General features: G+C 45.9%; 1 protein-coding gene across 1 annotated transcript in view; it reads right to left on the bottom strand.

The window, feature by feature from the left end:
- The window catches only part of AKR1D1 (aldo-keto reductase family 1, member D1), a 72325-nt gene that overhangs the window by 23948 nt on the left and 33031 nt on the right, over positions 1-15346 (bottom strand). Inside the window, exon 3 of the mRNA XM_015417216.1 lies at positions 6182-6349. Coding sequence (XP_015272702.1) covers positions 6182-6349 — 168 coding nt within the window. The remainder of the gene's footprint in view (positions 1-6181; positions 6350-15346) is intronic.

Raw genomic sequence — 15346 nt, 5'->3', positions numbered from 1 at the left:
GGGAGAGAGAGGGAGGGAGAGAGTCACTAGACAGCAACAAATGTTACATAACACATTGACACATGCCACAAAAGCAAATTAAGCATTTTTCATTAAAACAGATTGTTTGGGTCCCTGAAGGTAGGTTGGAGGGGGCATATTTTAGTTGTGACTTGTAGGTTTAGAAGTAAGGCCCACTGGTTTCAATGAGGCTTAATTCCTGTTGGGTCAAGGATTGCCATTTTAAGCAAACTTACTTGAAAGTAAGCCTTACTAAACTCTGGGGGAATCTTTAAACAGTTACTTTAAAAACCGGGAACCTGGTGTTCTTGCGCTGAGGCACCAAAAACAGAGGCATGCAGGGTAGGGGGCACGGGTTCCCCAGCCAGCCCTGTTTCTGAGGCAGTGACACTCCCCCCCTCCCATCCCACCGAGGCAGCAATGCTGGAGGCGGGGGGGGGGGGGGAGGGGGGGGGGGGGGGAGAAGGAGCAGAAACTCAAGCCACCATGGGAGCAGCCCGGTGAGTGGGGGAGAAAGAAAGCAGGGGAAGAGTGACGGAGAAGGGGTGGGGGAGAGGGCAGGAAGCAAAAGGCAGGGGGATGGGATGCCCCCTCCCCCCAAGTTCCTTGCAGGTCCCCACATGTGTGTTTGCTAAACTCAAATATTGCCTTTTATTCCACCGTTGCATTCTAGCATCCCTCAGAAAGTGATACTAGGGTGAGGTTATGCTGGACCAGGACTGATTCGCAAAATGGCTAGAACAGTGATACTCACACAGTGGCTGGGGAGCCACCTGTGGCTCTTCTGAGCACTGTTCCCCAACACAACGCCCATCCTATCTTCCAGGAAAGTGGGCAAGGCCAGTAGGCCTCATAGGTAGCAGAGGTACTGGAAGATGGGTGTGGGCAAGTGTAAGCTGTGAGCTTCCCTGAGCTGTGGGCCTCATGCATGGACGGCTTCAAGAGGGCACTGGATAAACATATGGAGCAGAGGTCCATCAGTGGCTATTAGTCACAAGATATAGATAGGGACTCTCAGTCTGGGGCAAGTGATGCTCTGTATTATTGGTGCTTGGGTGGGGGCAACAGTGGGAGGACTTCTAGTGTCCTGGCCCCACTGGTGGACCTCCTGATGGCACCTGGTATTTTTGGCCACTGTGTGACAGAGTGTTGGACTGGATGGGCCATTGGCCTGACCCAACATTGGCTTCTCTTATGTTCTTATGCCAGGGATAGCATGGTGTATTTATTGTATGCATTACAATGGAACACTCTGCTTTCCCCCTCTGATATTTGTATGCATTGGTTTAGTCTTATGGGGTGGAGTCCCTGCTTAGTTAGTTCTGTTGTTAGCTAGAAATGGAGACTGAATGAACTACTTTGTTCTGAAACCAGTTGCTCACATCCCTATATCTCCTTGCTAATAAATGACTGTGGTTTTGAGCACACCTTTATTTTATTTTTAAAGCCCCCGGAGGGGATTTTTTATTGATTTTTTAAACACTACAAAAACTAGAACAGAAAAAAGGGAAAGGGAAAGCTACATATAAGGGAGAAAGTAAAGAACCCACTACTAACTAAAAACCCAAGAGAGGAGATCTCCAACTAGCTTTTTATACTTCATTCAGACTTTTCATCTTTGTACTTCTTATGAACTGTGTCAATCTTTTAACCCTTTTAACCATCCCCAGTTACATTTAATTGCCCAATAACAGTGCCCCCCATCATCCCCTAGAACCCAAGTTCTCAAAGGCACAATTCAGAGTCCTTCAGCCTTTACTTCTTCGTCTCTCTCTTCCGCAGTTTGTAGGAACAATTTGTAGGAACTTTTCGGGGCTCAGACAAAGAGTCCTCACCAGACGAACCAGTTTCCAGCTCTCCACTGGACTTATTGTCCTCTTCTTTTTTCTCGTCCTCTGGCCTTCCCAGCTGCTCCTTTAGAAACTCTTGAGCTTTAAGAACAGAGTCAATCTTGACCTTCTTCTCCTTGATCTTGAATATTATTCCTTCTGGAAACAGCCATTTATATCCAATTGAGTTTGTTTGGAGGAAAAACACAAGTTCTTTGTATTTCTTTCTGCGTTGTCTTACTTCAAATGGAATATCCTTTAGCGTTCTGACAGCATTCTCCCCCACCTTCAGGGGTGTCGCAGCAACTGCTTTCAGGATAGCATCCCTGATGTGCATCTTCGAGAATCTTACTACAATTTCCCCAGGCAGATTATTTTTCTTTATGTATCCTGAATATGACCTGTAGGCCACATCCATGTCGTTGAGTAGCAAGTCCGCCTTTATATCTGCTACTGGGGCAAGAAGTTTTGGAGCACACCTGTCTCTGCTGTATGAACCTGAGAGCAGAAGCCTGAGTACCATATTCCTGATTTGTAAATTAATTATAGTATGGCATTGTGTGTAGTATAGCCAGGAGATCCTAAGATTGTCTGGCATCCAGAAGTTCTAGCTCTTTAGCGTTATGCACCACTAGATGGCAAGCTGGACTTGTTTTGAGCAGAGAGATGAGACTCCCAGAGTGAGTGTAGCAAACAGAAAGAAGAAACGCTGAGAAAAAAGCCATTAGAACAATCTAATCACTATAAAGGCACTGTAAAGGCACCCGTTCGCTCCAACTAGATCCACGACTCTGCCATACCTTGAACCACACTGTACTTCACAGGTACCACTAAAACGTTGTGGCTTAAAATGACAGTTGAAGAAGAAGAGAAGAGATTGGATTTATACCCCGCCCTTCACTTGGAGTCTCAGAGCGGCTTACAAACTCCTTTCCCTTCCCCTCCCCACAACAGACACCCTGTGAGGTGGGTGGGGCTGAGAGAACTCTGACACAAACTGCTCTTTCAGGAACAGCTGTGCCAGAGCTTGTGACTGACCCAAGGTCACATCAGCAGGTGCAAGTGGAGGAGTGGGGAATCAAACCCGGTTCTCCCAGATTAGAGTCCGCACACTTAACCACTACACCAAACTGGCCAATTCAGTTGGGGCTAAACCTGGACTAATCACCAACCTGAAGATGAAGCACTCCCACAAAACAGATTTGTTCTATAGACACCACTCTGTAATTGTGTTGTGATGTATTCAATAGCTGCCATTGTAATACTTGACTGCAGGGGTCATTTCGTAGAAAAAGAGCTAGGGGGACTCATTAGCATAACTCATTAGCATATGCCACACCCCCTGACATCACCGGAAGTGTGTCCTCCCCACAGCCGGCAGCGACCTCCAGCGGACACCAGCAGGGAGCTCCAGGCCCCGCCCTCCCGCACCTCACCCGGGGGGATGGCGTCCCCCCGCGTCCCCCCCCAAATGACCCCTGCTTGACTGTATGTGAATCATGTAATTGAAGTTCCATGTCAAGCTTTGTCCTGGGCTAGGATCCTAATCCCTCCAATCGTATTGGTAGCCCAAGAAGAACCAACCAATCACGTGCCATCAAGCTCCCTGAGCGGGAACGTCAGTGATTGGCCTTTATGTATACAACCTTATTGGTTGGGATTTGTATAGTAGGCGTGGCTACATTAGCCAGGAGAGTTTAAAAGCAGAACAGCTTCAATGCAAAAGCTGTTCTGGCTATCAGAGTTGATCCGTGTTTGGAGTTGAGTTACGAGTTGCTGAATAAAGCTGATCTTTTGCTGAATCACTCTCTGACTCGTTTGTTAAGTAGCCGACTTAACATGTGTGATGGACATGTAAGTGGTGTTGGAAATATGTGTGTTGCAAGGTCTAAATTCAATCATTATAGGGTTAATATGTTTACCTTGTGTGCTATTGTTTGACCTGGAAGGGAACCTGTCAGAAAGCCAATGGGGAGAAAGCCTGGGAAACTACAGCCTATTTACTCACAATCATTGGTTAATGTATTCAGGTGATTTCCTTCTACAGGTCAAGAAGAAAGAAGAATCTCCATTACCAACTGTGTGGTCAGTCTGTCTGTTGTTGTACTTGTAACAGCAAGGATGTTCTCTTAAGTGTTTGTTGTTTTTTAGATTTCCTGTGTACCTTTTCCTTTAGAAATAAAGATTTTTACATAGAAAGAAAATGCCTCCTCTCCAGTGAACAAAGATCCATTGCAAGCTCTGAATTTCCAACACATTTCACCATATACTAGAAAGCTGCTGGATCTGGTATGGTAAGAGATGAGGTTCAACAGGCCTTGATCCTAAGTAGTTTTGTTACCTCAGAACTTACTAGAAATTTAAACTGTATATTTATAAACTGATGTTACCTGCTCTCAGCCGGTTTTTGGGAGAGTGAGCTCTAAATTAATTAATTAAATAATAATAGCACCGCCAACAAATACACTTAACAGAGCTGTAAAAAGGGTACACAAAGCTGAGGGGCTATGGTTGCCAGGTCTGGGTTGGGAAATATCTGGAGATTTGGGGGTGGAGCCTGAAGATGGTGGGGTTTGCGGAGGAATTTATGGGATATAATGCCACAGAGTCCACCTTCCAAAGTGGCCATTTTCTCCATGTGATCTGAACTCTGTCACCTGAGCTCTCTGTTGTAATAGCGGGAGATCTCCTGTCACCACCTGAAGGTTGGCAACCCTATGAGGGGCACAGAAAAAGTATATCACGATGACTAAAATAAACATTATGTTATTATTACTGTTGTTATTTATGTATTTACCTTTTTACCAAAATATCTATTACGAAAGTATAGAGGGCATGATCTTATATTCTTGCCTCAGGTGCAAAATGAGCTAGTTATGGCTCTGACATTGAACACCTTCCTCTTTTGCCACTCTCCAAAATGGCAGGGGCTGAAGCGGTCCAAACAGCCTTGTCATGGGTCAGCCAGGGCTCAGCGATTGTGAGGACTCCTCAGGAGAAGAGGAGCACTGTGTAGCCAGCCTTGAGTTAACATGAGAAGCTGACCAGCAGGAAAATGAGCTGCAGGCTTGTAAGGATTCACAGCCAACAGCTGGTACAGAGCCACAACACCCTCCAGCCATGATTCAGCAGGTGAACCTCATTTGGCTGTTCCCAGCCCACCAGTATCACCCACACCCTTAGAGCACTGCCGATGGAGGCTGAGAACAGAACTACAGACAAGATGGCAAAGTGCACACCTCCTGGCCTGATGCCAGCTGATAACAAAGATAAGTAGTTGCAGGATTGCTTTTGAGCAGCTGGCTGCAAGCATGACCCTTAGGCATGGGGTTATAAAAACCAGCCAAGACAGGCTGTTAGGCGTGGATGCAACATGTATGATAGATGCTAAGCCACTACCCTGCCTGAGTTCTGGACCCCTAACCTTGGACTAAACGACTCTACCTTGCATGACGTCTGGACCCCTGCCCCTGGACTGAATGACCATGCCTTGCCTGACTTCTGGCACCTGATACTCAGAGACTGCAAGTCAGTACAAGCCCCAACTAAAAGGTCACAACACCCTCACCCCCCCCAAATCTATTATTGTTATTTAGACACCAGGACCCCCCCAAATCTATTATTGTTATTTAGACACCAGGACTATGTAGGCGCCTTAAAAGGGCCTCTATTCGAGACTCAAGCTGAGCAGAGGTTAGCTGTTTTCCAGACTACCAGCAATAAATTTTCTTGGTAGCACTTTGTTCATCTGTAGTCCTGAAACTGCAGCCTCAATCTGAGGAAAACATGCTGCAGGTTAAGTAGCCCTGCATAGGGTTGCCAGGTCCCCCCCCCCCGTCCACCAGCAGGGGATGGGGGGAGGTGATAGGGTTGCTAGATCCAGGTTGAGAAATTCCTGGAGATTTGGGGATGGAGAATGGGAAAGGCAGGGATCTCAGTGGGGTACCACGCCACAGAGCCCACCTTCCATTGCATCCATTTTTTCCCAGGGGAACTAATCTCTGTATACTAGAAATGAGCTGTAATTCCAGGGGATCCCCAGGTTCCACCTAGAGGCCGGCATCCCTAGCCTGACAACTTGCATAGACAGTCAGCAGTGTGGGGTAATGGTCAGAGTGTCAGACTAAGATCTGCGAGACTCCAAGGCTTGAATCTCCACTCTGCATGGAAGCTCACTGGGTGCTCTTGGGCCAGTCACAAGTTACCCTACCTCACAGGTTTGTTGTGAGGGTAAAATGGAAGAGAAGAGAACAATGTAAAGCATTTTCATGGGGGGAGGAAGGCTGGGTACAAAAGGAGTAAATAAACAAATCATTATCACACTTTTTAAAAAATCACAAGGGGTTTCTTACTTTGCCGCAGTAAAATATATCTTCCCGCTTGACCTTTCCTTCAGCAATTTTCTCTCGGATGGCCTGCCCAACTTCATGTTCGTTGTAATACACATAAGCACCATCAATGTGGCGGTAGCCTGTATCAATGGCTGTTCTCACGGATTTTAAACAAGTGCCTTTGGGGGTCTGTAAAAGAAAAAAAAACCCATCATCACAGGTTCATTTTTGCCCTTATTTCATAGCTCCTTCATTAAGCTTCCTTCAAGGCTGCTTACAACAGAAAGGCGGAGTTGCACAAAGCCAGTTAGGGAAACAGTGAAAACTAAGCTGCAGTCCTGAAGATCTTCCAAATGAATAAAGGGTTTGCTGTCTTTCTGAAAGAGTGGAAGACTGCATTGGGTGGCTGCCCTAGGAAGGTGTCCTCTGTGTAGGCCGTGCTCCTGGTCAGTCAGTCAGGGAACAAACCACCCCCCCCCCCCCCGGCAGTTCTGCCAGCACCTCAAGCCTTGCCTTAGATCTGGCTCGTGGCTACATATTAGCGTAAGCAATCTCCAGGCAGGGCCTAGAGATTTCCAGGAATTACAACTGATCTCCAACAACAGAGATCAATTCCCCTGGAGAAAATGGCCACTTCGCAGGGCAAACTCTATGACATTATACCCTGCCAAGGTACTTCCCCTTCCCCAATCCCATCCTGCCCAGCCTCCATTTCCAAATCTCCAGGAATTCTCCAAACTGGAGCTGAGAAGCCTACTATGTAGATCCAGGACCAGAAGGCAAGGATGGGCATCAGCCATGCCCATTGCCTTCTCCCATGGCCCTAGAGGTGCTGCTCAGCTTCAGTTACTTGGGCAGAGAAGCAGGGTTGTCAGGCGAAACCATCTGGCATGCCACTGTTTGGGACACACGTCAGGGGTTTAAAGCTGGCTTGATATTTCCACCCCAAGACTTTTCAAGAGGAGAATTGGGGAAGGGGAAAGAAACCTTCCCCAATCCCATCCTGCCCAGCCTCCATTTCCAAATCTCCAGGAATTCTCCAAACTGGAGCTGAGAAGCCTACTATGTAGATCCAGGACCAGAAGGCAAGGATGGGCATCAGCCATGCCCATTGCCTTCTCCCATGGCCCTAGAGGTGCTGCTCAGCTTCAGTTACTTGGGCAGAGAAGCAGGGTTGTCAAGCGAAACCATCTGGCATGCCACTGTTTGGGAAACACGTCAGGGGTTTAAAGCTGGTTTGGTATTTCCACCCCAAGACTTTTCAAGAGAAGAATTGGGGAAGGGGAAAGAAGTACACATAGAGAGGAGCAGTCTGCGACCTTACGACCAAGAAGTGTATATAATGTATGAAAAACCGCTATTGATGGAAATCTTCTTTAAATAACACATTCTTTTTCTGCCTGTAACAGCTGCTGGCATGCAGACATTTCAGAGGAATAACTTCTTCCATCATCTTCAGGCAGGAAAAGGCTTCACCTGTTTACATTGCTTGAGTCAGACAGCGGGTTAAAGAGAAGCCGCCAGAAAGAAAGAAACAAACAAACATTGGCTAACTGTATTGTACAGAGTTTTAGGAGAGGTGGGAGACTTGCCAAATTGGGAGTTCAAGTTTCATTTGAATTCTGTGTATCCCAAAGAGTGTATTGCAAGGGGAAAGTCCATGACCAAGAAAGAAGAGTTTCTTGGTCAAGGGGGAGGAAGAGAAGTCACTGGACATTACAGTAAGAGGAAGATGTCTGGTTGAAAAAGTACAGAAACAAAAGAGGGTGGAAAAAATTCTAGGAAGCTGCTGCAGACCTATATACATTATTTTCTGGCCACCCCATCCTTCTATATGCACGCTTTTCTTTCCTCCCCAGATATGGGTGAGTGAAACAATTACCTCCAAGACAGCACTGCTTGTATTTCCACATTAGGTACATGCATTAAAACAACTAAGGTCACCATTGATCCCGTAGGTCACACTACTGTTTATGAGCTCATGAGCCTGCCTTTCACTGGACATTACAGTAAGAGGAAGACGGCTGGTTGAAAAAGTACAAAAACAAAAGAGGGCGGAAAAAATTCTAGGAAGCTGCTGCAGACCTGTATACATTGTTTTCTGGCCACCCCATGCTTCTATATGCACACTTTTCTTTCCTCCCCAGATATGGGTGAGTGAAACAATTGCCTCCAAGACAGCACTGCTTGTATATACACATTAGTTACATGCATTAAAACAGCTAAGGTCACCATTGATCCTGTAGGTCACATTACAGTTTATGAGCTCATGAGGCTGCCTTAGAAGCAAGCATGAAACCACTGGCTAGCGTGGAGAAGGTTCCAGATTCTGCTGCTCTGCCTAGAAGTCAGAAGAGATGAACCTTCTTTCCTGTTCACTGACCCTGCACTCTTTGGAAACAGAACATCAACCCATGCATGCCCTATAGGGCTTCCTGAACTCTTGCACCACGGCTGAACTCTTGCAAAAGGAAGCAATCCTTTTGGTCGCGTTGAAGACAGACAATCAGAAACAGTAGCCGAACTCCCACAAAAAGAAGGAACCTCATGGGTAGCCAACTCTGGATTGGGAAATTCCTGGAACTTGGGGGTACAGCCTGGAGAGGGAGGGTTTGGGGAGGGGTGGGACCTCAGAGGGGTATATAATGCCAGAGAGTCCAGCCTCCCAAGCAGCCATTTTCTCCATGGGAACTGGTCCTGGAACTCTATGGTCTGGAGATTGTTTACAATTCTGGGAGGTCTCCAGGCCCCACCTGGACGTTGGCAAACTCCAGTAGTGGCATGTACTGTTGGTAGTGCTACTTTAAAAAAAGAATTATCTCCTCTGCCTTCCAGGTGCAAAGGCCAGCAGTGGATGGGATAGGAGGTTGGCCTGTTATACAGCCGGCCCTAGCCATGAAGCTGAGCGACCCTGGGCCAGTCACTCTCAGCCTAACCCAGGGGTCCCCAGTGGTACCCACCAACACCTTTCCTGGTGGCTGCCAAGTGTTTTTAGAAAGTAGGAGTGTCTAGGTGGGGTGTTTGCCTAGCAGGGCTTCTGATAGGATATACAGATTAAAAGTCATCCTGTTAAACAGAGCTTCTGCCTGAAATGTCAAATTTTCTTCTTTTTAAAAAAGTTTTATTTATCATTTTCACAAATCATTATCATTTACAAAGATTCTTCCTTCCCATTACTTAAGTCTTATTCAAAATTACATACATTCATTCTGTTATACCTTTGAGTCATAATTCCCCCATATTTCATCCATCCATTTATATAATCTTTCCCATCTTTTATTAAACAGACTTCCATCTTTCCCTTGAATACTAATAGTTAACTTATCCATTTCCGCCACTTCCATCAGCTTAAATATTACTTCCTCTCTTGTCGGAAAGCTATCTTTCCCCCAATATTTGGCCAATAATATTCTAGCCGTGGTCACTATGTATGTTAATAAATATTTATCACTTCCTTTATAATCCTCTGGTATCATGTTTAATAGGGCTACCTCCGGAGTTAAATCCACTTTTAACTTCGTTATATCCTTGATAAGTTTTTGTATCGTTTTCCAATACTTTTCTACTCTTTCACATCACCACCACATATGAAAAAATGTTCCTATATTCTTATTACACTGAAATGTCAAATTTTCATAGAGTTTTTGGCCAAATACTAAAAACCATAGAGTTTTTGGCCAAATACTAGAGCATCTCCTGCACGACTGTCAGCAAGCTGCCATTTCTTCGGGACGTGTCAGGTCCCTTTCCCTTCCCCAACCTTCCCTTCCTCCACCCGTTGTTGTTCTTTGCTTGTTATGCATCTGTAACTGCCAAGTTTCTCCAGCAGGTGTGTGGTGGGATGTTATGTCTTTGCACTATGGCTTGTTTAGTATTCCCGTGTGAATTCCAATTGTGTTTTTGAGACTGACCGTTGAGGTTCTCAGGCAGCTTCGCGCCTTTTCTCAGCCCGACCCGACCGAGGGAAATGTGCCCATTGGGTTAAACCTTGTTTGAAGTTCCTTTAATACGCCTTCCCTGTATACTGTGTTCATTCTGAACAATCTCTGTATGTTCATGATCAACCATGCTTTGGAAATAAATCTTACTTCTTTTGAACGTGGATCTATTCTCCTGATTTGGGATCTAACAACGACGTGCCTCCAGCAATGTTCCCTCTAAGCTGTGGAGTCTTCTGAGCAAAAACTCTACTTTGTGAGCTATTGGCATTAAAGTTGTGAGCAAGCGATTTGGCTGTTACATAAGTTAGTTTGCTCTGGAGCCATCCTTCCTGAGCGAAGACAGAAATGTGTGAGCCAGAGGCTAAAAAACTGTGAGCTAGCTCACACTAACTCAGTTTAGAGGGAACACTGGTCTCCAGGGCAATCTCCAGGGCAATGACAACACTTCTGGGTCCAAGTTGCAAGAAGATTCAGGGGAGCAGACTAGAGCCCCCCTCTGGCAGAAGGTAAGGACTGGCAACCCAACACACAGGTATTGGAATCTGGGATTTTTTGAGAAACCTGATTCCCCCCCCTAGTTCAATATACCCAAAATGAAAAAAGGAGGGGGGACTTGCACACCCATAATGTCCACAAGTTCAAATATGTTGAGGACCCATGGCCTAACCTATTTCATTAGGTTGGCGTAATGATAAAATTATACAACTGTAAAAATGTACACAGCCTTGGCCATTCTTTCAGAAGAAATAAAGGTCTGACATATAATTCCTGAAGACTGTTGTTTGAAAACCTAAAAGGTACCAAAGACCCCCCACCCACCAAAATTAATGCTTATGGAAGCTGAACTACTTTGGAGAACTGGTTTCATTTTTCCTTTATGCCTTTCTTGAACGCTCCACCACCCCCCACACAAAGAAGTGACTGCAAAGTTTAAGAGCAGGACACAGAAAGTCTCTTGTGGATGTCTTCAGGTCTCGGGATCAGCTGGCCTTCAAGCTATAAATTATATATGGAAGTATTCTTGGGATACTTGGGATCTGGCAAGATAAATGTTTAGGGTTGCCAGCAATGTTCCCTCTAAGCTGTGGAGTCTTGTGAGCAAAACTTCTACTTTGTGAGCTAATGGCGTTAAAGTTGTGAGTGAGCGATTTGGCAACTGCATAAATTAGTTTGCTCTGGTGCCGTCCTTCCTGAGCAAATACAAAACTGTGTGAGCTGGAGGCTAAAAAACTGTGAGCTGGCTCACACTAACTCAGCTTAGAGGGAACACTGGTTGCCAGCCTCCAGGTGGGGCCTGGAGATCTCCCGCTTTTACAACTGATCTCCAGCCGACAGAGATCAGCTCCCCTGAAGAAAATGGCTGCTTTGAAGGGTGGACTCTATGGCATTGTACCATGCTGAGGCCCCTCCCCAAACCCCGCCCTCTCCTGGATCCACCCCCAAATTCTCCAGGTATTTTCCAACCCAGACCTGGCAACTCTAGAAATGTTGTGTGGCTCATTTTTTATTTTTTGAGAAAATACCTTGCCAAATTACACCTACTGTTTCAGGAAGCAAAAAACACCAGTAGCAATTAGGGAGCAAAATATACAAACTGCCTCTCCAAGAACCAACAGAGCTTGGAAATATCAGATGAAATGAGCGGGTAGTTCGTAACCAAGCTGAGTTTCAGACTGCATACCCAGGAGTACAAATTGTCTAAATAAATAGATCAGCAGAGATGACATCATGATTCTAATGGCAGGGTGGAACCCTCTTAACAAAGTGTGTGTGTGAAGTGCCGTCGAGTTGCAGCTGACTCATGGCGACCCCACAGGGTTTTCAAGACAAGTGATTAAATGCTGGTGGTTTGTCATTGCCTGCCTCTGCAGTCTTCCTTGGTGGTCTCCCATCCAACTACCAACCCTGGTTATTGCCCATGATCAGGCTACACTATACCATTCCACAGGGACATATGAAGCTATTGTAATATACAGAGTGACCTGACCTGCATAGCCCAGGCTAGCCAGATCTCAGAAGCTAAGCACGGTCAGCCTCGGTTAGTGTTCAGAAGGGAGACCACCAAGGAATATCAGGGTCATGACACAGAGCCAGGCGATGACAAACCACCTCTAAATGTCTCTTACCTTGAAAATCCTATGGAGTCACCATTAGGGATGGGCACAAACCAGCTCACCAACTAAAGTTTGTGATTAATTTTGGCCAGTTTGTGCTTTGCAAAGTCATGGCAGGGTGACGGGCATGAACTTTCCACAAACTTTCAAGCTGTTCATGGAGGTTTGTTCCAGTTCATGAGTGGCTACATTTCCCAACAAACTGTCTCCACTCAATCAAAATGTTTACAAAACTTTAAAGCAACAACTTGGAGGGCATGCAGAGGAGCATCCGGGGGAGGTCCCCTGTGACTTTGATGGTCCTAGCTTGCACAGGATCCATTCTATACACTCCTGAACCTGCGGCTGTCAGAATGACTATTTCGACAGGATCAGGTTAAGGAGTATACAGAATGGAGCCTGTGCAAGCTGGAGACACCAAACTTGCAGTTGACCTCCCCTGGATGCTCCTCTACATGCCCTCCAAGTTTGGTGTACGTGCGCACACACGCACACACACATGGAGGGAGAGAGAATATTAGGGTGCAGTTTGTTGGCAACCAGCGGGGGTGACAGAGTACACACTCTCTGTACAAGGTTATGTTCAAAACAGCTGAATAAAGAAGCTGTTATGTTACTGAACCCTTGTAGTACAGACTTCCTTGTGAGAGACCAAACACATAACAGCCGCTTTATGCTGAGTGGAACCATTTCTCCTCTATTTCCAATGCTATTGTAACTTGCAGTAGGTCTCTAGGAGCTGGAAAAGTGGTCTACCCTAGGCTTAGGGTCTGAACCCAGGACCTTGGGCGAGACAGAGAATGTGTGCTACCACTTGCTTTATGGTTGCCGGGTCCCTCTTGGCAACTGCAGGGGATGGGGGAGCGCACAAGGAGAAAGAGGAAGGCCCAGGCCTTGTTGCCTGTGTCACACAGGAAGTGACATCATTATGCAAGCAATGTCTGGCAAAAACTCTATGGTGAAACTGGCTTCTTCCATAGAACTTTTGCTCCAATACCAGAGTGTTACCCAAACGTCACTGCTGTGAGGACATCACTTCTGGTGTGATCCCGGCAGCTAGGCCTAGGCCTTCTCCTTTCTCCTTGTAAGTCACCCCTGTCAGCAAGCTGATCGGTGGCTGGGGGCAGGGCCTGGTGGCAGGGGACCCCCGCTTCCACTGGGGGGGTCTGGCAACCCTAACTTGACTGGCCATTTCCCCTTCCTCCCCAAAGTCAGTTCGCTGATCTTGAAAATTGCTTTCCAAATGGTATTTGAGAACAAAACATTAGGATGAAGACCAGATCCTAGAGAGGGGCCATGGAGTGATCTGGGAGGTGAGAGCCAGAGGTTTGGGAACATCTGTAGATTCTGCCCACTGCAAAAGCTGCAATGGAAAGTGTGCTGCTTGAAACACAAACACAATCCATAGTGGGTTGCCTCACTCCTTTGTTCTCCGGGCAGTCAGCCTAAAAGCAAACAAAAATACGGCCAGGCCTCAATTTTTCAATGATCTGTTAACAAACCTGCCTCGTGAACGGCCACAGTGCATTTTGGTTTTCATGCAGCAGTTCCTTTGCTGACCTGATACCTACAAATACAGCATTTTGATACATGCCAGATATATTGCTTTCTAGGATTTAGCCAAGGGTACACAAGAGGGAGTTGTATTTATTACTTTTTTTTGGCTCAGTGTCCAGGGGCTATTTTACCCTGGCCAGTTCAAGTCTGTTGTTCCAAGGACACTCTGTGCCTTTCTGGAAAAGATAATACTAATTTAATGAGAGGTTCATTTGCTCTCCCTACTTGGGAGTCTGCAGACTGCAGTTGCCAAAGCCCAGACTTGGGAGTGGGGTGGGGAAGCTATTGGGTTAACATAATTTTAAGTCTTCCCCAGGTCCAGAGTGAGAGCAGGCTTCACGGGGTAGCGAAGGTCAGGGGAGCAAAGTGAAGCAAGGACCTGCACTGAACTAAGTCCACTAAGATCCCTAGATCCTTTTTGTACATACTACTGCCAAGACAAGTCTCCCCCAACCTATAATTATGCATTTGATTTTTCCTACCTAAATGCAGAACTTTACATTTATCCCCATTAAGATTCATTTTATTTGTTTTAGCCTAGTTTTCCAACCTGTCAAGATCATCCTGACTCTGTCTTCTTCTGTATTTGCTACCCCACCCAATTTAGTATAAGCATTCCCTCTATTCCTTCATCCAAATAATTTATAAAGATGTTGAACAAAACAGGTCCCAGGACAGATCCTTGAAGCACTCCACTTGTCACTCCTCTCCAAGAGGATGAGGAATCATTCACAAGCACTCTTCGAGTGCAATCTGTCAACCATTTACAGATCTACCTAACTGTAATAGGATCTAAACCACAGTTTTACCAATTTGTCAACAAGAATATTATGTGGAACCTTATCAAAGGCCTTACTGAAATCAAGATAAACTATGTTGACAGCATTCCCCTGATCCAGCAAGGTAGTAACTTTCTCGAAAAAAGAAATAAGGTTAGTAAGTGCTTAAGCACTGGCTGATGATTTGTTCTAAAACTTTTCCAGGTATAGACGTCAAGCTGACTGGTTGGTATTTCGTAGAAAAGGAGCTGCAGGAACTCATTAGCATATGGTATGCTATTGAGCTACTGGGCGATTAGCATATGCCACGCCCCCTGCCATCGCCGGAAGTGATGTCAGAAGGGGAAGCAAAAGGGGGGAGGCATCTTCAAAAGCCTCCCCTTCCCTTCCCCAGCTGGCCTGGGGGGGGGAGCAAAGAGAGAAGGGGTTTAAAGTTTAAACCACTTCTCACTAGAGTTGGGCCACAGAAGGAGGAAAGAGGGAAGGAAAGAGAGAGAGTAGAGAGAAGGAAAGAAGGAAGGAAAGAGGGAAAGAAAGAAAAGGAAAGAAGGAAGGAAGGAAAGAGGGGATAAAAAGAGAGAAGGAAAGAGGGAAAGAAAGAGAAGGAAAGAAGGAGGGAAAGAAAGAGAGAGAAGGGAAGAAGAAGGGAATGAGGGAAAGGAGGAAGAAAGAGAAGAAAAGAAGGCGGGAAAGAAGGAGAGAAGGGAAGAAGGAGGGAAAGAAAGAAGGAGAGAAGGAAAAAAGAACAGAAAGAAAAAGGGAAAGAAAGAGAAGGAAAGAAGAAGGGAAAGAAAG

This window comes from Gekko japonicus, unplaced genomic scaffold, assembly GCF_001447785.1.
Source record: "Gekko japonicus isolate JY-2015 unplaced genomic scaffold, Gekko_japonicus_V1.1 scaffold1482, whole genome shotgun sequence".
NCBI lineage: Eukaryota > Metazoa > Chordata > Lepidosauria > Squamata > Gekkonidae > Gekko > Gekko japonicus.
The sequence above is the reverse complement of the archived record's forward strand: the minus strand, read 5'-3'. Positions and strand labels throughout refer to the sequence as shown.